The sequence below is a fragment of the Globicephala melas genome, chromosome 21, assembly GCF_963455315.2.
Source record: "Globicephala melas chromosome 21, mGloMel1.2, whole genome shotgun sequence".
NCBI lineage: Eukaryota > Metazoa > Chordata > Mammalia > Artiodactyla > Delphinidae > Globicephala > Globicephala melas.
In genome coordinates, this window is record NC_083334.1 from 32,529,867 (window position 1) to 32,554,334 (window position 24,468).

General features: G+C 38.1%; 1 protein-coding gene across 1 annotated transcript in view; it reads right to left on the reverse strand.

The window, feature by feature from the left end:
* KAT6A (lysine acetyltransferase 6A) overlaps window positions 1–24,468 on the reverse strand; it is a 108,866-nt gene that overhangs the window by 81,964 nt on the left and 2,434 nt on the right. Inside the window, exon 2 of the mRNA XM_030834130.2 lies at window positions 23,406–24,310. Within this exon, the coding sequence (XP_030689990.2) occupies window positions 23,406–24,005 (600 nt within the window). The 5' untranslated portion in view covers window positions 24,006–24,310. The remainder of the gene's footprint in view (window positions 1–23,405; window positions 24,311–24,468) is intronic.

The window sequence follows — 24,468 nt, forward strand, 5'->3', positions numbered from 1 at the left end:
AAAAATAAAATACAGAGTATGTCAAATGACAGTAAGTACTATATACAAAAACAACGCAAAAATGGCACTAATGAATCCCCAGTGTGGTGGAGAGACTGCAATTTTCTATAGGGCAGTCAGGGAAGAAGGTGAGGTACACAAGCCACTCAAATATTTATTTTGGAGACCACTCCCCCCTCCCCGCACTGCCACTCCCAGAGATCTTTGCATACATCACTTTATCCACAAGGCCTCTCTTAGCACAGTCTATTTTTTCCCATTTCATGTGTCTTACGACAAACTGTATCCTTTACTTTTTATATTTGCTACTATTTTTACTGTCTACACACACACACACACACACACACCAATGTGAGCTACATAAGGTGATAAGATTTCAGGTTTTGCTCACAGATAAATCCCAAGAGTTGAGGGCAGTACCTGGTACATAGCAGGCACACAACAGATACCGACTGGGTGGAGAGAGTTCCAAGTAGAGGGATCAGCAAATGCAAAATGTGCTTAGGCAGGGATGTACCTGGGGACAAAAAGCAAGTCCATGTGGCTGGTGGACAGCAGGGGAGGAGAATAGCAGGAAGTAAAACCAGGAAGTGTGTGTTACGTGGAAGGAAAGGGTTTGGGAGGATTTCATAGTATCTAGAGCAGAAGTCAGAACACTTAAAACCCACAGGGCAAATCTAACTTACCACCTGTTTCTGCAAATAAAGTTTTATTGGAACTCAGCCATGTCCATCTGTTTTCATACTGCTATGTTTGCTTTTCCATTACAATCAGAGAAATTTTACACACTTTTCACACTTACTCTGAGCAAGACAGCAAACTATTAAATGGTTTTAAGCAAAGCAGTCACAAAATCTGGTTTACTTTCAAAAAAAAGTCCTCTGGCCATGCAGATATAGGGGAACAAGGACAAAAGCAAGGAGATAATTAGGAAGCAACAGCAATGGTCTAGTCAAAAAGTTTGACCCAGGGACTTCCCTGGAAGTACAGTGGTTAGGATTTCGCCTTCCAATGCGGGGGTGTGTGTGCAGGTTTGATCCCTGGTCGGGGAGCTGAGATCGCACATGCATCACTGCCAAAAGACCAAAGCATAAAACATAAGCAATACTGTAACAAAATTCAATATAGACTTTAAAAATGGTCCACGTCAAAAAAAAAATCTTAAAAAAAAAAAAGTTTGACCCAGATAGTAGCAGAGGAGGAAGTGGGAAGTGGATGGATCCTGCTGTGTACTCTAGAGCAGTGGTCCCCAACCTTTTGGCACCAGGGACCAGTTTCATGGAAGACAATTTTTCCATGGACCGCGGGGTGGGGGGGGGCGGGGAGGATGGGGACCCCTGCTCCAGAGCAGGGCTTGGCAGACTCTTTCTGTAAAGGGCCAGGAAGTAAATATTTTAGCCTCTGCAGGGCATATTAGCTGCAATTACTCAACTCTGCTGTAAAGTGTGAAAGAAGCCACGAGCAAGTGTAGCTGTGCTCTAATAAAACTCTTATAAAGACGTGAAATTTGAATTACATATACTTTACACATGTATGAAATACTATTCTTCCTTGGACCTTTTCAACCATTTAAAAATGTTTTTAAAAACATTCTTAAAAAAAACATTCTTAGCTCACAGGCTGTACAAAAAAAGGTGGGGGCCAGATTTGGCTGGGGCCGTAAATCACCAACCCCTGCTGAGGGCAGAGCCAGAAGGGTTTGCTACTGGACTGCAGGTGATATGTGAGAAAAAGCTGCCAGACACACTACCAGTCTCTCTGCTATAAGTTAGTACTCCTACCGCACTGCCCCATACACAATACAAAGCAAGTGCACTTCTGTAAGAACTTTTTAATTCCTGTAATCAGCTACTATAGGCCGTTCACAGTCACTGTACCCATGGTATAGCTATCCAGGGCCAAATCCCATAGAAAAATCAACTGAAGGCAAATATACCAGCAAAAACAGCCACATTTTTGGCTTAAGATTTAGGGGCTATGCTCTTTCTTAAAACACACACACAGAGAAGTCTCAAGCTACCAGGGTCTGCTTTTTTTTAATATATAAAATTACGTCAACAAATAGCCCTTCAATCCATAGCATGATCAGTTTTTGTTTCTGTTTTTATGTTGGGGTGGGGCAGAAATCACAGCAATAAGACAAGGATAGGTAGGAAGACAAAAGAGAAGCAAAGTAAGAAACAAGAAAAGGATAAAGTGAGGCAGGGAGGACAGCAGATTAGCATGCATATATATTGGGTTGGCCAAAAAGTTCGTTCGGTTAATGAATCCGTTTTTCAATAAAGTTCTTGGTGAAAATGTCTTATTTTTACTTAAAACCAAACGAACTTTTTGGCCAACCCTACACACACAAAGAAATTCAGAGATGTGTTACTCAATTAGAATGAGCAACTTCACGTACAAAGGAGACAGAAACTGAAGCAGAATAACAAACTTTGGTACATGCAATGATTAATTTTAGCTACAGGTTCAGGATTACATTAGGTTAGGTTAGATTATAGGTTCAGGTCTCTTTAATTAGCTGAGGAAACACTGTTCATAATTCTTCAACTACTCCTCATCCTTAAGCCTCAAGAGACTCTTTCAAATGGCTGAACCACTGCATGAGGGGAGACACTAAGGCAATGAGAATAGAGTAAGCTAGAAAATGTCAAGTCACAGTTAGAGATGCTCCACCAATGCCATCCACAAAGACATACCAAAACCTCCTGATATATCACTGACATCAAAACCCACAAATCATCTGTCCACTGAGGTCAGGGCCATGCCTGTGTCCCTTCTGTACTGAAGAGAATCCTGGCTCAAGCTGACAGGCCTGTGTTACAGTAAGCAGGACTACAATCTACAGCCAGATCCCTTCAGCCCCTGTGAGCTGGGGGAAAGCAGAGCTGGGAAGCAAGGAGGGCAGATGAATCAGGACGTAACTACACAAACAACTTTCCAGATACCACAGTCACATTTAATGGCCATCCCAGGTGATGAACAATGTCAAGACACACAGGAGGCACTTGATAACTGAACACAAAGCCCTTCTTGCCTTAAATGAGGACACAAATTACTGTGGCGCGTAAAACAATATTTGCCCGTGAGCAACATACAGATGAACACTTTACCTTCAAGGCGCTTACAGATTAGTAAATCTAAAAAGCCTGCAATGCGAGTTCACAATTTCCTGTAAGTTTTCTAGACACATTTCAATTCCTGGAATATGTATTATCCTATCTTCTCAACAGAGAAACAGGTAATTAAAAAGCCCGAGCCAAACAGTTATGTTCAAGGGTATTTTTCTTCATTTGAAAGTTTTTCTTTAAGAAAAGAAAAAAAAGGCATTGATTTAATCACAATTTTGTTTTAAACATCTTTTTGTCCCTTCCAATGCCATGAAAAATTGAGCTGAACATCAGTTTACTCCTGCTCCAATAATCCAAACAGCCAACAAGTCTGATGTTCATATAAGAACTAAAAGACAGCAAAGAAGTTTGCTCATGGACATACACAGATGCTCTAGCCACAGGTTTTTCCAACCAAAAAAGGCTGGCTCCTTTTTCCCCCTTTAAGTAACTCCCCTAGATATTTTACTGCAAAAGCAGGCAAGAGCACAGACTCCAACTGCCATTAACAATCAAAAGGCCAGGTTCTGAAAGAATATTAGAGCCCCAGAAAAAGCATGACAGCCGTGGTTCCTAAACAGGTCTCAAGGGCAGTTAAGAGGTGGGAAAGGGGGGAGTTGTCTCCCCTTATCCAAATAGGTTTAGTTAAGCAAAGTGAAAAAGGTGTAGGGGTGGAGATTCCACAATGCTTTTAATATGTTTATGTGAACTATGAATATGCACTGTTCCTAAACTTACTGTTGACCGGGATTCCTCTGTTCTCCGAACACGAATTCAGGAACTGGTATACCAAGGAAGCAATTTGGGAAACACAACTCTCTTCTGCTTATTGTTTTAAAATTAGTATTAAAAGTGCGCAATAAAAATTAACATCAAGGCTCATCAGTCGAAGATTAACTAAACCTTTTCCTTATAAGAAATATACACACACTGTGTGTGTATATTAACAATCCTTTTTAACAATCCTTTTCAAAACAGCAGATTTACATATGCATATCCCTGAATTGAAAATACCAGCATGAGCATACAAACACTTTTAACATCTCTAAAAATATACAACAACAGATTGAGAGATTAACGGTTACAAAACACAGAGAGAACTGCAATATGAAAATAACTAATCTACTATTTAAAAAAGGAGGGATATTGGTGAAATATGAGATATACAAGTAGACAGCTCTACTACAAAGGTCATTTAAGGTCAAAACTTTATTCTTATTTGGCGGAAGAAAACATTTACAAGCCTTCACATTTTTAAAGATAATAAATACAATGATTTAATGAGCAAACACAGTTGTTTAAAATATATTTTGTACGCTACTAAACTATGCAAATGACTTTGGATCTCTGAGGGTTGCAAAAAATATTGGCATTTTATATACTTCTATACTTCCATTTCCCCAGTTTTTCCCAAACTCTTATTAAATTTTTAATGTAAACTTATTGAAAGTGCTCTTATTTAGACATATTTTTATCATTATTAATCTTGTGCAATCAAGAAGGAAAACTGTAAGCAAAGTTAATTAAGTATCCTTAAACCTTTTTCTGAATTCAGAGTTCATCTCTTTTGGAACACTTTTCTATTCAGAGTTGTCAGTGCTCATTTTTTGTTGGTGGTTTTTTGTTTGTTTAGAGTATCACTCTTTGAACCATGCAGGTGTCAGTGATACAGTAATTCTTAAAGACTATTTCACTGTGGTCTCCAGAATTTTCTTCCAAGCTACTGACCCATTCTCCAAGTTCAGACGCTGACACTTTCTTAATCTTACCAGAAGGTGTCCACAGAAGTTTTCTGACAAACCAGGACTCATATTCCTTCTTCATATGACCCTAAAATGGTTTGTGGGTCCCCAAATATTCATCAGTCTCTATTCAATAGTTTAAAACACTGCTTTACTAAAAAGATAACATCAACACTGTTTGGATACTTGATAGCAGAGACTATTATTTACATGTGTGTGCATGCACGTGTGTGTGTGTGTGTGTGTGTGCTCGCGCGCGTGTAATAATAAAAAAGATAGCCTGTTATAAAAGGAAGTTGTCAGCCTTATCATTGACTCATCTGAGAGCAGGTTATCTACTTATCTATTATCTGACACATAGTAAGCACTCAACAAATTCAAAGGTTTACTGAATGAGCCCCCAACACTCTTTAGTCATCTTGATAGCGCTGAGATAGTATAAGTTTCATTTCACAGGCATTTCATTCACTGTTCAATAAAAATTTCAAACTATGAGCCAGGCCCCTTGACAGACACTGAAAAATAAAGGATAAAAAGCAACTCTGCCTTTAATTCCAGTAGCAGAGGCAGCTAAATAGACTATCATAATACAGGGAGAAAAATCAGCATGCCTAATGTACCATGAGAATATGTCTGCTATGGTCATACAGGAAGAAAGTCATCTCACCAAATCAGTAATGTAGTGGGTAGGTCAAGGAGGCTTATTAGCTCGAGAATGTGGTGCCTACAGGGAACTGCAATACGTCGAAAGACAATAAGTTAAAAGAGTGTGGCAACAGATGAAGCTGCATGAAGTATCGGGAGCCTGAATTTTATCCAGACATTAACAGAAATGCAACAGGCTTGAGGATTCTAAACAACGAGAAGACAAGATGTTTTAGAGAGAATAATCAGACAGTATAGATATGAGCTCCAAAAGTCTAGACTGGAGTCTGCTAGATAATATAAGCCCATGAGGGCAGGGATTTTTATCCATTCGGTTCGCTGCTCAATCCACAGCATTTATTGTCAGGTATCATTTACTGAATAAGTGAAGGAAAGCCAGCTGAAAGACAACTGCAATAAACCAAGATAGAAAAGAACTGAGTTAAAGCAACAGGAGACAGATACAGGAGCATGACTAAACAGCAATTATCTTATATATATGTATAATTTTTTCTGGCTTGTCAGTATTCAATATCTCCTTTCCCTTCTACTAATGCAATTCAAAAAGACTCGCAGTATTATAAGTTCTTAGGTCTGCAAAAAAATCCAAGTTAAAAGAGCTACAAAAATGTCATTTAAAAATTGTTCCTAGTGGCAACATTAAACAAATCAAGATTATTTAATTTATAGTCAAGACTATAGTTACTCTTCATCTCTGTTGAAGTCAGAAAATTATTTGAGTCAACATTTACCAAGGTTCCAAAATAAGCAAAGAAAGCTATTAGGTGCTTAAAATGAAACAAGATGAATTGAGCTTAGAGATAAAGAAAATCCTAACCAAGAGCCAGTAACATGCATTCATCAACGTTCGAGTGTCCTTCTCTACCTATTTACAAAGACAACATAGAGACGCTTAGGGGAAGTCGTTTAATCTCTTCTCATCTGTAAAAATATGGATTTGAATTGAAAGAATTCCTAAGACTTTTAGTTCCACAATTAAATGATAATTTCTTACCTACTTACCTCTCTATTAAGAGGCCTTACATTTGTTCGCGTGTTATTTTGAACATGCTCCTCTTTCACTTTTTTACCTCCAAGAAAATTTTAACATTCTTATATGACAGAAACATTTTTTCTTAATTTTCCTCAGGCAGGTCAGAAGGGAGGGGAAGCAACATCTACTGAGGGCCTACTATTTACCAGTGCTATCAAATAGTGTTTCTTATCATCTCCAAAAACTGTATTCAGTATCATGATCCCATTAAGAAATTGAGGGGCAAAGAGGTTAAATTCTTTGCCCAAGATGACACAACTAGTTATGTGGTGAAACCAGAAAGCAAACTCCAGAGCCCAAATTCTATTCACCACCCTAAATGATATCTCATTTGAGTGCCCATGAATGCCATCCTCTTCTGGTCCAGGAATTACATGTTTTTCAATACTGGCCAGAAAAAGTAACTTATGGAAACGTTTCATTATATAGCTGTACTGAAATTCCCTAACCCCTCTAACCTGTCACAGCTTCTTTCCCCATATAAAAGGAGGAAATAAGTGTTTCTGCTACTCTTTAAGAACACTATGATTCTTTATCCTTCCTTTCCCGATGATACACATGACAAATGACAATCACATGCATGATCTATTCTCAGGGGTATCTATAGGTATATGAACAACTCATGTTCCAAGATAGCATATTTGAATGCAAACAAATCAGTAATGTTATTATAGAGGTAACCACCTCAATTTTTTAAATAAATCATTACTTTATTTTCAATTATTTTCAACACATCTTACAACTGAGTGTAATATACTGCTGTTCTAGAGCAGGGTGGGCAAACTATGGCCTTCAGACCAAATGACACGTGTTCATTTACGTATTGCCCATGGCTACTCTGCTAAGAGCTGAGTAGTTAGGTCAGAGGCTATAGAGCCTACAAAGCCTAAAATATGTACTATCTGGCCCTTTACAAAAAAAAGTTTGCCATCATCTGTTTTAGACTGACACTTTGATCAGAGTTCCACTTTATGCCTATTGGGAACTTAGATGGGAACTTAGACGTCAATGTACCAGACAACCTAGCTTCACTATCTTCTTAAAAAGTAGTTTTGTACTTAGATTTTCAGAGCTCCCTGGACTTATCACAATTTCATATACTTGGTTGTTATTATTTCCTTGGCTTTCCCTTGACTGAGAGCAGAGTATCTATCCAGCATCCCCATTATAATCCCAGTCCTAGCACAGTGCCTGTGACATAGACGTTCAGTGGAAGTCTAAATAAATACCTGAAAATAACCGTATGATTTAAGACACAATCAGTCAAGAGTAAAGGGGCTTCCCTGGTGGCACAGTGGTTTAGAATCCGCCTGCCAATGCAGGGGACACAGGTTCGAGCCCTGGTCCGGGAAGATCCCACATGCTGCAGAGCAACTAAGCCCATGTGCCACGCTATTGAGCCTGTGCTCTAGAGCCCGCGAGCCACAACTACTGAGCCCGCGTGCCACAGCTACTGAAGCCCACACGCCTAGAGCCTGTGCTCCACAACAAGAGAAGCCACCGCAATGAGAAGCCCACACAGCAATGAAGAGTAGCCCCCGCGCGCTGCAACTAGAGAAAGCCTGCGTGCAGCAACGAAGACCCAACACTGCCAAAAATAAATTAATTAATTAATTTTTTAAAAAAAAGAGTAAAGGAGAGATTCAGTCCTACAGAAACTTGCTGCTCAAAGTGTGTTCTGTGCAGCAGCGGAACTGTTGGGAGCTTGTTAGAAATGCAAAATCTCAGGCTTCAGCAAAGATATAAAACTGCATTTTAACAAGATTCCCAGATGAAAATTTGAGAAGCAGTGCTATAAAAATAAAACATGGTGCTTAATTATATTAAAGTCCTTAGTTTGACTTCCGATATGGGCCAGGTTGCTTTGCATGGGGAGAAACAACAGCTCTAAGGCTTCATCATTACTCTAATCTTGAAATTCAAGATACAAAATACAGACTTATATGAACAACTTTAACAAAGGGGGTACTCTGCGGGGAGGTGGGTGGTGAGGGTTGTTGGTGTTTTGGTTGTTGTTTTTACTCGGGGAAGAGAGAGCTACTATTACTTAAAAAACAGGACCAAATGAGGGATTGTCAAATATTTTGCCTATTCCAAAAGAACATGACCAGAGAACATCCATCCTAACTTAAATGGATTACAGATATGTGAAAAATGCTTTTTAAGCTATTTATATGTCTGCTTCTATGTCCTGTTAAAATTGACATGTGTTCATGAAAACTTCAGTCTTTAAAGTATGATGGCAAGATTTTGTGGTTTAATAAATTGATTTGTTTGGTTTGGTGTTTGGTGTTTTACCGGAGAAAGGAGAGGAAAATCAGCACTATATCCTGCTGTTTATTTTTGAAAGTGAAGGCAAAAAAAAAAAAAAAAATCCCTGGAGCCATGACCTGCTCAGGCTTAAAACAATCCTTAGTAGGCAGCTGCTGCATGCATTGGGTGGTTACTTCTCTCCTACAGAAAAGGAACTGAAGCTCATGGAGGGCAAAGTAATTTAAAGATCAAACAACAAGTAATTGATGAGGTCAAGATAATGTATTCTTAAATATAAGCCCTAAACTAATCAGAAATAATGTTGTAATAATTCAGGAATACTTTAAACCACTGCACCAATTTACCAGAGTTTCAGTTTATCTCAACTCTGAATTCACAGTGCTTTTTTCTTTTGACACTCCACTAGCCTCTACATTCTGGCACGTATACTATAACTATACAACCTTGGGCATATCACTAGACCTCTATGAGCCTTTGTTTCTTCTATAAAATAGACAGTCTTCCTTAAAATGTTGTTATGACCTAAATGTAACATCAAGCATATAATATTTATTCAAAATTATATAAGTTTTCAAATACAAGCACTTAAAAAGATTGACAAAGAAGGTCATACTAAATCATCTGCTCCTTGCCATCAGTAGAAAAGCGACAGGCTAAGATTTCTACTTGGGGGTGTTGTGGGAGCTGACTCTACGTGACAGAAACCTATCACTATAAGCTGCTGCTCACAAGGGAGGTCCAGCAAAAAGACCTAGATACTTCTTAAAGCAACAAAGCAGCAGTTAAAAAAAATTTACGATGACCCCAAAAATTGTACATTTTCAAGTAATCAGGCTTAAGACAGTCTAACAGTAGAAATACAGATCAGAGGTTGTCTCTGGTCACTAGGTCGGAAGAGCTAACTCCAATGAAAGCAAAAGCATAGAGTCAAAAATGGATAATGATTATTCATTTATCAGACTGCCAAAGATCAAAAGGTTTGATAAACTGTGTTGCCAAGGGTGTAGGGAAACAACTATTCTGATACACTGTGGGTGAATCTCTATGGAGAGAAATTGAGAAATATCAAAATTACCAAGACACACTCTTTGCCCAATTATTCCACTTCTAGGAATCTGTAAGTAAAATAATGCACAAAGGAGGTTATTGAGTGCTATTTGTAGTCACAAAAAATTGGAAACAAATGTCCATCAGCAAGGGACTGGTTATATAAATTATGGCACACCCACATAAAGGAATACCACCAAACTTTACGTATTGATGTGGAACACACTTAAGATATGTCCTTAAGTAGAGATGGAAAAAAGGAGGGTGAACAACAGTATGTTAAGATATGCTACCAACTGTGAGGAAAAAAATGTATATATAAAGTGACTGCTTACATACACACAGAATCTCCTTGGAAGGTAAAAAAGAAACGAAAGCCACTGACCGCTGCCCAGGAAGGGAACCGGTCGGCTAGGGAACCAGAGTCAGAAGAACACTTCTCGAGGGATACTCTTCCGTACGTTTGAAATGTTATGTACCCGTGAATGTATTACCTATTGGGAAAACACCATTGTTTACACTTTTAAAAATACTACAGGGGTAACAGAGAACAAATATTACCCCAAAGGAAGTGGCAAATGGTACTTTTCAGCTGAGGTGTCAAGCATTTGCAGAAAACGTCTGAACTCTCTCTCCTTTCAATCTATATTATTTTGAGAGGATAAATGGTTCAGCTTCTAAGTTTACTAGGAGACTTAATATTTAAAAAAAATTTTTTAATCAACCTAATTTCTATCATTCCCCTTTCCAGTTTAAACCTGACAGTTTCCATTCAACAAACATTTTCTGAGCATATTACAATCTGTCAAGACCTGGATACAGGATTAATAACATGTATGACTTGATAAGTGGTTTAACAGATGTATGTAATAAATGCTGAAGAAGTACCCACTTTTTTTAATGCTTGTCATTTTCATGAACAAGAGGCAGCCTAATGTGGCTGAAAGAGTACTGGGCTTGAAAGGGACCTGGTTCTAGTTCTATTTATTCCCTTAACCAACCATACAATTCTGCATAAGCAAAACCTGGCCACCATAGCACTTGGACTGCCTACCTTACTACAAGTACTATGTCAAAAATAATATGTATGAAAGCAAAATTCTTTTTAATCTGTGCAACACTTCAGAGTATGTTATTACCACTCATACAAAGTTTGGGGGGAAAAGACTATTTCCCTTTCCCCTTCTCTAGCTTTCTTGGCTGAAGTTGAGTTCTCCGCGTAGCTGAAGTTATCAGAAACAAAATCGTGTATTTTTAACTTTCTTCACAGTTAGTAGATGATGGAGTCAACCCACCTGTAGAACATTCAGAGAGAGTAAAAGGTGAGATTTTACTAAAACGTACATAGATAAAGTGGGTATTCAACAGCTATGAAAAAGGGAGCTTACATAGCACATTAACCAAGGCCTTGATGCGCTTACAATGGAGGGTAAATGAGAGCAACAAGAAGCCAAGGATGGCAGCAACAAGGGCAAAAAGGGCCAACACAGAGCGGGGCTACAGAAGTGACCAGTGGTGACTGTCATGCTGGCTGCCTTTCAGCCCTCCTCATGATATGCTTTGTCAATGCCCTAAATTTGAAGTTGCCTGCTTAAAATCTTGGCCTATTCTTATGCAGTGAAAGGAATGCTGTTTACCTCTGCTACCACCGATGTGTTACTCACCCTGAAGGATAATTCTTCAGATAAATTCTTTCTTCTACCATAAAAAGGTAAAAAAAAAAAAAAAAAACAGAAAGGAAGAAAGAAAAAAGATAAATGTATCCTGCTGGCTTGGAGGTTACCCTATCATACCTTTAATCATCAGCTCAAAGAAAGCATGATATCAAATACCAAAGCTGCTTATAAAATGCAGAAACATAAAATGCTAACTAAAGTTTACTAGGGAGAGTAGCGACTTCAAAACCAAAACCTAGAAGTTAAACATGTGACTTTTTTATTCATATTCAATTAAACATTTATTATGGGCCCACAATGTTTTGCTTCTAGGTCTTTGTACACGCTGTTCCTTCTGCAGGAACCACTCTCTTTCCCACCCCACCCATCTGCTTCCCCATTTTCTAACCTCTCACATGTGACTTCCTCTGAGAAGGCTTCCCTAACTTTCCCCACCCGCTCTTCTGGGTTTCCACAGCACTCTGTTTCAGCCCATCAGAGCACTTATCACTGTGTGTGTTAATTACAGGACTGTATCTTCTTCACTCAGGACCTAATCACTGTGCTGGCACCTGGAAGATGTTCCATAAATACTTGCAAAGCACCAGACACTGCGTTAGATAGACAGGGTATAAAGATGAAAAACCAGATCCTAAGTTCACTATCAATACAGTGTAAAATGGGCTATGAAGGAGGGGTGTTCAGGATATCAGGGGCTTGAAGAGAGCTCTCTAAGTCAGCCTGGAAGCAGGATGGGTGACAAGGAAGAAATAAAGGATATGCCTAGGCTAAGTCTTCAAGGTGAAATAAGAGCTAACTGGTAAAGAAGAGAGAAAGGATTCCAGATGGGACGAAAACAAAGGAGCAAGAGAAAACAAGGTAGACCTGAGGAACTCCAAGTAGTTTGGAATGTGCAAACCTCAGCACGCATCAGAATCAATGGGGGGCTTATTAACATACAAATTGCTGGACCCCACCCCCAGTTTGTGATTCAGTAGGCATGGAATATGGCCCAAAAATATGCAGTTCAAACAAGTTTTCCAGTGACATTACTGCTACTTCTGGTCCTAGGACCACACTTTGAGAATCACTCGTATAGTGAAACACAGAGGGCACATGAAGCAGTAGCAGTAGACAATTTGGAGCAACATGGGAGGTAAAGTAGGGGGTTAAAAATCATATATATGATGCCACAGAATTTGGCACTGAAGGATCTTAAGCAGAGTTTATTTTAGAAAGATGGTAATACGTAACATTTACAGAGCACTAGACTTACGTGTAGCTCAATGCAATAGCTGCTAGTCATATGTGGCTATTTCACTTAAGTTACAATTAAATAAAATTTTAATTTAAGTTCTACAGTCAACCAGCCATCCTTCATGAGCTCAAGAGCCACATATGGCTAGTGGCTACTGCTTTGAGTACAGGTATAAAACATTCCACCATCGTACAAAGCTCTATTAGACAACACTGATGTACATTACATTAACCCGTTAAATCTTCACTACTTCATTATGAGAGAGGTACTGTATTATCCCCATTCTATAAAAAGAAATGTGGCAAAGAAAGATTAAGCAAATTACCCAAGGTCATAAGGCAAGTAGTACCAACATGGGATGCAAACCTGGATGGTCTGGTTCTTGAGCCTGTGTTCTTAACTGCTTCTTGATAAGATCATTCTTGGCAATAATGTGAACCAGAAGGAGATGATACTGGAGGAAGGAAAACCAGTGAGGAAGCTACTACACTAAGTCAGGAGAGAAACAATGAGGACCTGCACCAAGAGAGTAGCAGCTAGAATGGAGAAAGGGCTCATTAATAGAGATGTTAAAGCAGCAGAAAAGACTGGGGATGGACTAGAACTGAATCCAAAAGAGGAGCAAGCGAGGCGTAGAAGATGGCACCGAAGTTCCTGTTTTAGGAATCAGAGTCAATGGCAATGCCTCTCACCACAGTAAAAAATCAAAAGAGCAAGCTGAAGGAGGGTGATAAACTCCTTCTGGGTCATCATGAATTTGAAGTGCCTGAGATAAGACACTACACTACACAGTGAGATATATAAGTCCAGAGCTCAAAAGAGAGATTTGGTTTAAGATATGAATTTAGAGTCATCAGTATAGAGAAGGTACATCTGGAGATAACTCAGGAAGGTTAACACAATAAGTAGACAAAGAACAGAACCTTAGGGAATCCAACATGTAAGCTACAGGCAAAAGATAAAAAGTCAGTAAACTGAAAATGAATCACCAGAAAGATGGGAGGAGTGGGGGAAGACCTAGGAAAGAATCATCCCAGAGGTCAAGGGAAGAGAGAAGAGTAAACAAATGCTAAGTGCTGCTGAGAGGTCAGGTAAGATAAAGACTGAAAACTGTCCACAAGAGCTGTTTCAGACGGTGTTAGGGCCAAAGGCCAGATTGCAACAGATCTGGAACAACTGTAGACTTTTTTCCAAGAAGTTTCAAAACGAAGGGAAGGAGACAGGGTATAGATGGAGAGAAGAATCTGGAGCAGTGTTGCTTCTATTCTGACTTGATGGGAGAGACTTCTCTATGCTAAGGGGCAAAGAGCGAAAAGACTGGAACACTTGATGGAGCAAGGTTCCTAAGGCAGGAAAGAAAAGGATCCTGCACATAAACAGAGATATTACCTCTAGATGCTTCTTTCACGTCCTCTGAAGGGGTATTAAAGGGGGTAAAAGTAAGTACAAATGTATTTAGGGTAGCGTGGGAAGGGTAAAGCTGGATGAGCTCATATGGTCAGAAAGATTCTCTTCTCTCTATGAAGCAGAATACAGGAGTATCTGCTGAAAATGAGAGAGGCAAAAGGGTTGGAGGGAATATTGAACTGCTGCAGAGAAAACAGACTACAGACACAGACGTACATCCCCAAGCAGAAGACAGAGCTGAGATTTGAGGCCACAAACTTGCAAGTGGCAACCTACCAGTGGGTTTGTGCCATTTTCTTCAAAATGATCGAGTCTCACAGAGGAGCAGGGAGAGGATGGTTGGCTTAATTTCAAGGTTGGGGTTTGCCAATTAGATGCAGGAGTAAAGTGAGTAACTGCAATGATAAACCGTAAGGCCACACAATTAGAAGAAAAGCATTCATGGGGGGATAGGAGGGGCATCAGAATCACACAGGGAACCTTCTTTGAACTACATTCCCTATGGGAAACCTTGATGAGATAAAAGAGCAGGTGCAGCAAGAGTGAAAAGAGAAAAGTGGAAAATTAAGGCAGTTATGGTCACGGAGTAGAACAAAATTCAGGTTTCCAGAGGTACCCTGTCCTGGGTTCAAAGTGCGTTCATGAGAGTAGGTGTGAAATGTGCTGTTTCCTGTATCTGAATTTCAATCCCTAGGCAATTCTGTCCCCTGACTCCCTCAGCCAGTTCCCACCACAGGACATGTTGGTTCGAAGCGCTAGAGCAGGGGTTCTCAACCCTAGCTGCATATCAGATGCACATGGAGACTTCAACAAACAAACAAATAAACAAACTGAAATCTGGGCCCCACTGTTGGAGTCTAATTGGCTTGGTGGTTATTTTTTAAGGCTCCTCAGGTAATTCTAAAGTGGATTTAGCGTCGAGAACCACTGCTTTAGAAAGAACAGGACTTTAGCTTTATGTTAGAGAATTAAAGGAAAACAGACTGGCATGAGAAGAAATGAAATAACTAAAGCAGGAAAATGGTGAAAGAGGATCTAAACCCTACGTCAGATATTTAAAGATGTCCTGAATAGAAAAGTTAGGAAACTATTAAAACACAGCATCATACTCAACACACACCCAAAAATGTAATGTTTCCAAGAGTTCTGTTATAGGTTCTAGAAAACTCAGGAGTTAAATGCTTCGCTGTAGCCAATGACTAAGAAAAAAGACAAACCTGCACTGTACTAAGCAGAAAGAACTGAAAACCAACACTGAACAACAGCTCTCTAGGTCAACTACAGTTCACAACTCCCTGGAGGAAAAGGCAGCCTACAGTGAAAGCACGATAATAATCTCACGTACATGGACTCTACCTCTTCTGCACAAAAGGTAAAGGAATCAGCTGTCTTCTTTCACATATACAAAGGTTTTAAGTTTTTTAGTCTGCCTGATTGTCTTTCTACAGCAGTCACTTTCTCCTTAACAAGTTTTACCAATAATCTTAAAACCACCTACTGCAAATCTAAATGCTACACTCCTATAATCTCTATGCTTAATTTAACCCTAAACCAAATAGTGCCATACTACTCTATCCAATTATTTTATAACTGTCCCCAATCTTAACCTTTATTTGCCACTTCCTAGTCTATTTGCTAAGTTTTACAACAAAGTAAAAGTTAAAAGTAATGCAGAGATGAACGGTTAGTCATAAAGACCAAAAAAGACAAACATGACCTGTTGCCTGTTGCCTTCCCTGTAAGGTTTGTTTACTGGTATTAACAAACTCACCCAGAACCAAGATACTATGTATACATAACAATGAGTGATGAACTGTACACTCCTAGGCCACCCATATTTAATGCCTTTAATGAGAATTACTTCATTAATTAATAGAAAGGCTTGTACCTTTCTATCTCCGTCTTAAATATTTTAAGTTCAAACCAATTACCCAAATCATGCGGACATCGTGAGTTGCAGACGTTCTGAAAATTAGACTTAACTGGAAGTGGACATTTTTTTCAAAACTCAAGGAGTACTTCATCTCCCAGCATTAGGGTAGTTTAACATGTTCTCCTAATATTTAGCTAAAACAGAAGAAAACTTTCTAATTCCTCTAGTTTGGGTCATAAGAAAGCAGTCTTTTCCAAAAACAAAACAAAACAAAAAACTGTTTCGACTTTCTGGAGTCTTCAAACACCGAAACAAGCAGATTTACATATTTGTGGTTTACAAAAACCACCAAAATTCTCTACACCAGGGTTCATCCTATGGTTTCCATTAAGGAAGAGATTTCTAACAATGTTATTTTATACTCGTTGCTCTCTAAAACTGTAAGACAGTACTACAGCCTAACGAAAAAAGCACAGAACCGAGAAGGGCCCGACCACTTCTCCCAGACGCAATTAACTTCCTGTGGGGCATTAAGCAAGACACTCAAATCTCTCTGACCCTCAGTTTCTCTATTTGTGAAATAAGATGAGAATCATTTTTATCCAAGATTGCTACTGGCTACAAGTTCTACAAAATGGAGATGATTCTACCCTTTATTTTTTCTAAGAATGTAACTATGCTTTGTAAGAATAATCCAAAATAAAAATTACATACCTTAATAAAAATGTACACTTGAATATAAAATATTAACATAAAATATATAAAACATAAATATATAAAATATACTGTAATCAAAAAATATACCTTACTCAACACTACAGCCAGACTTATTTTTTCTTAGCAGGTCTTTTTCTTTAATTGCTAGCAGTTAAAAACTATTTTGACCCAGAATGGCATTCTGCAAATCTAAATGCTACACTCCTATAATCTCTATGCTTAATTTCAACCCTAAACCAAATAGGGCCATACTACGAACTGTTTCTTCACCTGTCCCTTAATAAAGTTGAAAGTAATTCTTTTGACTTGAATTTACAGAGTTATGTACAGTGCTGATGAAAGCCATCTGTTGGGAACTTTGACTTTCCTGTCAAAAGGAGAAAACCAGAAGAAACAGCCTAGATTTTCCTGGGAACCAGCTGCAGCTGAATGAGTCCTAATCCTACTCCAGCTGGGAAAAGCAGAAGGGTGAAGTGGCTACTGGCTTAATTCATCTGCTGCAGATTCTTTATGAACTGACTCCACCCCTGAGTAGCCAACTGGTAAACAACTTTACCAGACTGAGGCTCTTAATTAATCCCTACATGTAACATTTACTTGGTTCTTTAAAAAATTTCAAATCAGAGCATGAAAAGTATTCAGTATTATAATTTTAAAAAACATTTCCCAGTTCACTAGAAACAACATTTTTAACTCTAGTTTAACCAGCAAACTTGGCACCCAGATTCAGTCCTCTCACATATCTAAGAAACATGTCAGTGTAAATATACTTTATCCAGTATTCTAAATAGAAAGGGAAGAAATATCTGTGAAGGAGATTCTTACAACCTCAAGAAACCTGGAATGATACAATATTTCTTTCCCCAGATTCATCGCACAGTTCCTGTTATCTATTTGCTTTCATAGTATTAACAGTTAAGTACAATGTAAAAAAGTGCTGGCCCATGTGTCCGAATGAACTGAATAAAAAACAGGCAGCAGAATAAGAAAATAATGTATTTTGCATACATTTATTTTCCATTTGGCATTTTATAAGAAGCCATAATAAAAACTTGTATTATTAAATAGCTATTATATAAATATATCATGCCTATAAAACTTAACCATGTAAAGTTCTTTTGAGACTTCAATAAGAAAGTACTCAGAACAGTGCCCAACACACTGTTAGGCCTTAACAAATGTTAGCTATTAATAGGTTTCTACAAGCAACTGCTTACATTCCCTTGGCCTCCTGATACAGGATAAAGAAAGAGGTTAGAAGCAATTTGTAGTACTATCTGATGTCTTCGTTAATTTCTTCCATTTATTTCATCAATTTACAAGAAGTTAGCCCAAGAAAGAGTAAAGTGTTAGCAACTGTAACTCTAAGAAAAATGTTTAGGTTGTATGCACTGGCTGGGTACAGAAGTTTGATCAGCAATGGCTAAATCAAAGGTTGCTTTAGTAGCTCAAGTTTTCTTTCAGGGTGTGTCATGGACTGAAAACTACCAAAGCACACATAGCTCAAAGGCTAACTAGAAGACCAGAAAAGTATCTGTACAGGGACTTCCCTGGTGGCGCAGTGGTTAAGAATCCGCCTGCCAATACAGGGGACATGGGTTCGAGCCCTGGTCCAGGAAGATCCCACATGCCGCGGAGCAACTAAGCCCATGCACCACAACTACTGAAGCCTGCGTGCCTAGAGCCTGTGCCCTGCAACAAGAGAAGCCACCGTAATGAGAAGCCTGCACACCACAACGAAGAGTAGCCCCCGCTCGCCGCAACTAGAGCCTGCACACAGCAATGAAAACCCAACACAGCCAAAAATAAAATTTTTTAAAATATCTGTACAATTGATTGTATTTAAATAAATATTGCATTACAAACATATCTCTGCCTGAGTTATTTTTAAATTTGTTTTTTTTTTTTAAATAGAACAAGTCTGCTGAGACGAAGTCAGTTTATATTAACCACGTTTATATTTAATCCACCTCAATGACTTGTTAGTAACAAATTTTTATTTCTAGCCAGTTTCTCCTCAGGACCCAGGATATTTAAGAGTCACCAAAAAATGGTACAAACAATGATGTAAGAAATGTACAATTACTGTAATTATAATTAATGTAATTAATTATAATGTAAGAAAATATAACTACTGAGATCAATCAGTTGCAAACTCGGTGACATTACAAAATCTACAATATTCATGTCGCTGTATCCTTGCCATTACTTGAAAAATAAAGTCAACTACATGAGGTTAGGACAATTTTCACTAAAATAATCCTTCTTCACTTAAAGACTGATACAGTTGGCATTATCCTCCATTCCCTCCCCCATGATGTAAGAATTAAAACTTGGAACTTAAAAAGTTTCCCAATAATTTTACTATGAAATACACTTCCTTGCATGCTCTCATAAGGATTTTTAAATTGAGAACTTCTTCCACTTTTTACTACTAATGTATCTCTTCTCAACTTTTCTGTAGCACCTTTGCTTTGCAGTTTTTTGGTGTGCCTGTGTTTTTTTTTTTTTTAAATAGACAATCATTCTGCCAGGCAGTTAACACACCCCTGAATTTAATAGCATAGACAATTACTAAAAAGTATGATAGCAACAAAATATCTGAAAACAACATTACCAAGCTTACATTTATAAACAATTTTATCATATCACTGTTCTAACACATAACATGTGAAACAATTTTACAATAAAGGCCATTTCCAAATAGCTAAATCAAAACTATCATTCTTAACTCTCGTAACCTGAAAACATATTTCCATTCTAATCAGCAACTCTACATCAAATACCAAAGTTCCTGTCAATGCCCCTTTTATTCTATGAATTTAAAATGCCAAGTTCCAGTAACACAAAATAATCTGGACTGCACTAAGAGTTTACTGAATTGTGATATAACTTATATTAGAAGGCTAGTATTTATCATTTGATCTTTCTGCTCCAAGTCACCTAAATAATAACATTAATAACCTAATGGGTAATAAGCTAAACAATAACATTAGTTGACAATATCTTCTCTTCCTTTCCCAAGTGGAATGCTTCAGCAAAATATAATTCTGTTCCACAATACTCCACAGACTAACAACACTTTCCTGATGTGGCTGATTACCATAAGCGTATAGTTTTCTGTACTAGTAATATGGAACATAAGCTTTAGATATTCAAGTAAATTATTCTTTGTGTAAAATGAACCCAGAAATTTGAAATGAAGGTGAAAATTACTCCTGAAAGGGAAATGGAGACTCAGTGTCCAAAGTAATTCTTTTAATGGACCATTAGAATCTCAAATAATAATTAGCCTCACCCAAGAAACATCTCATTCTTTCTCAGAGATTCACAATACCTAATTGTTACCAAAAAAAAAAAAAAAAATAGTGAATGCAAAAAACTAAGTTATATTTCATAAGCTAAACAAACGTTGCAAAGAAGTTATTTCACATTTCTATGCCTTAATCCCCAACAGGACCTAAACCCTAAATGCACTGTTCATGGTAGATGCCTAAATGCCTGAATAAATAATGAATAAATGAAGTAAATGAACAAATTATCTTACAGTAATATCTGTATTTCAAAAAAAAGAGAAATTTGCAAGGAGGACGTTGTTATTTAAGCTAGTTACACACTATCACCCTCACCCATATCCCATAATTCAAGGGAAAGCAACATTTTGTCCCAAATGAAAGCACTCTATTACAGCCATGCAACCAATCCCAAACTACAAATCAGAAGACTTCAGTGACATCTGAAAGGAAAATGAAACACAGAAAATATCTTTAAGAAAAAAAAAAAGTCATGCAGACCAAACTGTTTTTTTAATTTATGGACCTCAGGTATACAAAACTAGATTATTCATAATCTCTGGTTTCTGATACGTTCTTAGTGCTGGTTCAAAGTAAATTTTAGAATTCATTCTATGACAGAAAGAGAAAAAAGGGACGCAGTCAGTGAAATGGGAACGGTGGGGGGGCGGGACATGTCCTTTTACAATCAGAGAATGTGCCTTGAAGTTAACACCAAGAACATTTACAATTGTGTACTTGAATGCGGTGACAGGCATTATACCCAACAACTCCCAAGAGGCAGTAGGTATCGCTGTCACAAAGACTCTGGAGCCAGAATGCCCAAGTCCAAAACCTAGCTCTGTCACCTAATACCTTTGTGACTCGGACAAGTTACTGAACCTCTTTTATGCCTCAGTTTCTCCATCTGTAAAACAACAGTACCTATCTCATTGAGTTATCTGAGGATTAAACGAGTTAATATATGCCTGGCTGTAAAGTAACGTCTGGCATATAGTATAAATACATCATTAAGTTAAATAAACTCACCATAAACTACAACAACCTAAAGTTAGTACAGCAAATCTCCCTTATAACATGGATAAAACTTTTAAATCACAGTATCTCCAGATTCTCCCTCAAGTGAAAACACACTTAAGTTCAAGTGTCTTCACAAAAACTCTTAAAAATATTTCTGTACAGCTATCTCACCAAAAACAGCAAAACAAAAACCACTCAGTGGCTGAAAAGTTAATGTACAGTTCCTTCCAAAGGTTAATAATCACAATAAAAGTTAGAACCGTATAGAAAAAAGAAGAATGTACTCAGGCTGCTCCATAGTCCCTGAACTTCATCTCTCACCCACAGCTGAGCAGACCAGTAGGTACACATGCACTCCAGAGCAGGTAAGGCCACCACAGCTCCAAGCAGAGCGCCTGGCCCACAGTAAGTGCTCAGTAACTATTTGCTGAATTAATTAATGCCCTAAAAGTGAAACTACTTCTAGCCTACACTTTCCTTTCTCCACCCCTGTCAAATATAATCTGGATAATTTTTTTAAAGAATATCTAGGTTTTCATAACAGCAAATCAATCAATTCCAAATGGGGAATGATTGGACAGTTTTGTTTTTTTTAAAAAAAGAGGAAAGTAGTTAAATACAACAAAAGGAACAAACGTAATCTGTTCATAGGAGGAATAATTCCTTGCCCTAAAGTTTACTGTATTATTATTTTTAATGTGAGCTTTTCATATCTTTGGGGAAAGTCATGCACAAAACTTAACCACTGAAAATAAGACTCCATTCAAAAATATATAATGGATCTCATCAACTCTAATTTTGTAGATACTATCATAAGTTTGTTTCCCAATCAGACCAGTACAAATATACAAAAGTCTACTCAACGAAACACAATTTTTCCAAGTTTAGTTACTTTGGTTAACAATACTGTATATTAAAGTTATATAAACCAAAGAGATGTTCCTAACCAAAGCAAACCAGCAGATCTCTACTGGATTAAACATTTTTTTAATGCAAAAGTCTCAGGCTCAGCTGCAAAATAAGGATTGCTGGATTAGATGGTTCTTAAAAGTCCCTTTCAAAAGTAAAATCCTAGCGGGACCTCCCCAGACACGGGTTCAAGCCCTGGTCTGGGAAGATGCCACATGCCGCGGAGCATGAACCATGTTATGAATGGGATTGCCTATTAATCCATGACTCCATCAGAATCATTTTAAGGGTAGTAACAGTAAGATAATGCTTCTATTTCAAAGTTCACAGGGAAAACTGAACCTTAAAATAGATCTCTAAAACCTGCATCCAAAAAAAAAACCTGTTCATTTTCAGTTGCTATTTAAACAAAAATCTACTGGTGGGTTACTAACTGCAATGAATTTAGATCAAATCTCAAATATTTTAAAATACATTCAATGTTAACTTTAGAATCTTAACACCCTAGAAATAGCCTCCACGATCTTAAGCAATGACGATGATGTTACTGGTGTACAGTAAGGTGTGCAACAACTTAAAGTACAGCCACTCCCCACAGAACCACAATTCAGAACACCTGAAATAAATTCACAGCTAAGACACCAGGTCAACGTACAAAGGAGCTGCTAACAAAACTCTCCTCATCCTCAAATATCTATTTAAGGGCCAAGATTGACTGTTAAGAAGACATACTTTCAACGGTACAAAATAATGGCATAAAACACACAGCACAGTAAAGTATACCATTTGAGTATCAAGACTCCGGACTCCCCAGAACTTTAGGAACATAGGCTACTGTATTCCTGATGCATGCAGTTACACCTGTCGTAAATAATAATGTTTAGGACTTCATCATATGCAAAAAATAAAGCATGACCAAAAGTTAGAATACAAAGAGCAAAAATAAGAATTGCTAAATCTGCTTAGCCACTACTATGGTCAGGATAATCGGTCTCATTCCTGTCTAGTAATCGGCATCAAAACGGAAAAAAGAAAGAAGACAGGTTCTTAAAGTCTCCAGCATTTGGCTGCTCATCAACTTCAGCAATAAAGTATTATAAGAACTTTTATGTAACAGGTTTAAAGTTGTGTGCTACTTTTTAATTCTAATCTAGGTATGTTCTTTTAGGCAGAGCAATACTCTACACTTTGAATCTTAGTCATCAAATATGTCAAAGTATCAGAACAACTAGCATCTACTGAGTTCTCACACCTAGAATTCACCAATAAAAAACAGGAGGTGATTATTCCACAAAAGGCCCCAAACACCAACGGTAACTTCTATTCAACTTCCTAGAAATGTGGCTTTGTAGCATGCTGTATCATCAGCTCTGTGAACACTGATGCATAGGCCATTCTTACCTTATCCTTTTCATGTGGAAGGAGTGACACTGGAGGTAAAGAAGAAAGAGACTCACAACTCTCTTTCCCATCCACATTGGTTGCTTTAGTGTTGAGCCGATAAAGAGGTCCATCTTTAAGGAGTCTGCCGTGGCCAACGGCGCGTTTAATAGCCAATCGTAACTGCTGGTGAAAGCCAGAGGCAGCACCGCCTCCAAACAATGCAGACACATCCTTCTGACCTTTCAAAAAACGTTCAATGCTTTTCAAAGTTGAGCCACCAGACTCTGCCAAGCCCTCGACTGCCCGCTTGATCAGTTTATTCCAGTCTACATTTTGTTTATTATCCACTTTTCCATGGTTTCGAGGTTTAGGAAGTGCTATTCGCCCAGGATTATCAGGATCTTTATAGGAATTGAGTCCTTTATTTGAGACTTTCAAAATTGTTCCATCTTTGACACTCAACTCCAATTGTTCTAAAACAGTTTTACGATCCAAGCCATGGGATGAAGACACTGCATTGCATATCCTTTCTTCTGAAGGACGCTGTTTTTGCTTCTTCACTTTTTTGATGGCCTCCAAAATCCACTCCGTATACAGCGGGTTGGCGAGTTTTACCATGGTGAAGGATTCTGTATATCCATAGAGTCGTTATCCCTTATCCTGATGCTGAATAAGTTTTACACCATGGAAAACAACATTCCCGGAGGCTGGGAACCAGTTAACCATAGCATACAAGTTTTCTGGCCTGAGTCCTTCCTCCTTTCACAAAACAGAGTGCCTCCCCACTTTTACTTTAGAAACCAAAACAACCTGTTATCTGAAATATCTTCAAACTTCTCAATAGCACCACACATGGGTCTGTTCATAAAGTTGTAAGAACTCAAGAACATCTCATTCCCAGCAGAAAAATGTGCATCTTATGCCTGGAAAACAATTAAAACAAAGTCAGTTTCCTATCAAGGCCCGTTTTATAAATACACTGGAACTGAAACATCCTAGTCTTTAAAGCACTCAAACAGTGTTCACTGAGCACCTGTAGGAGTCTGATCATGTTTCTATCAACATTCCAAAACGATCATGT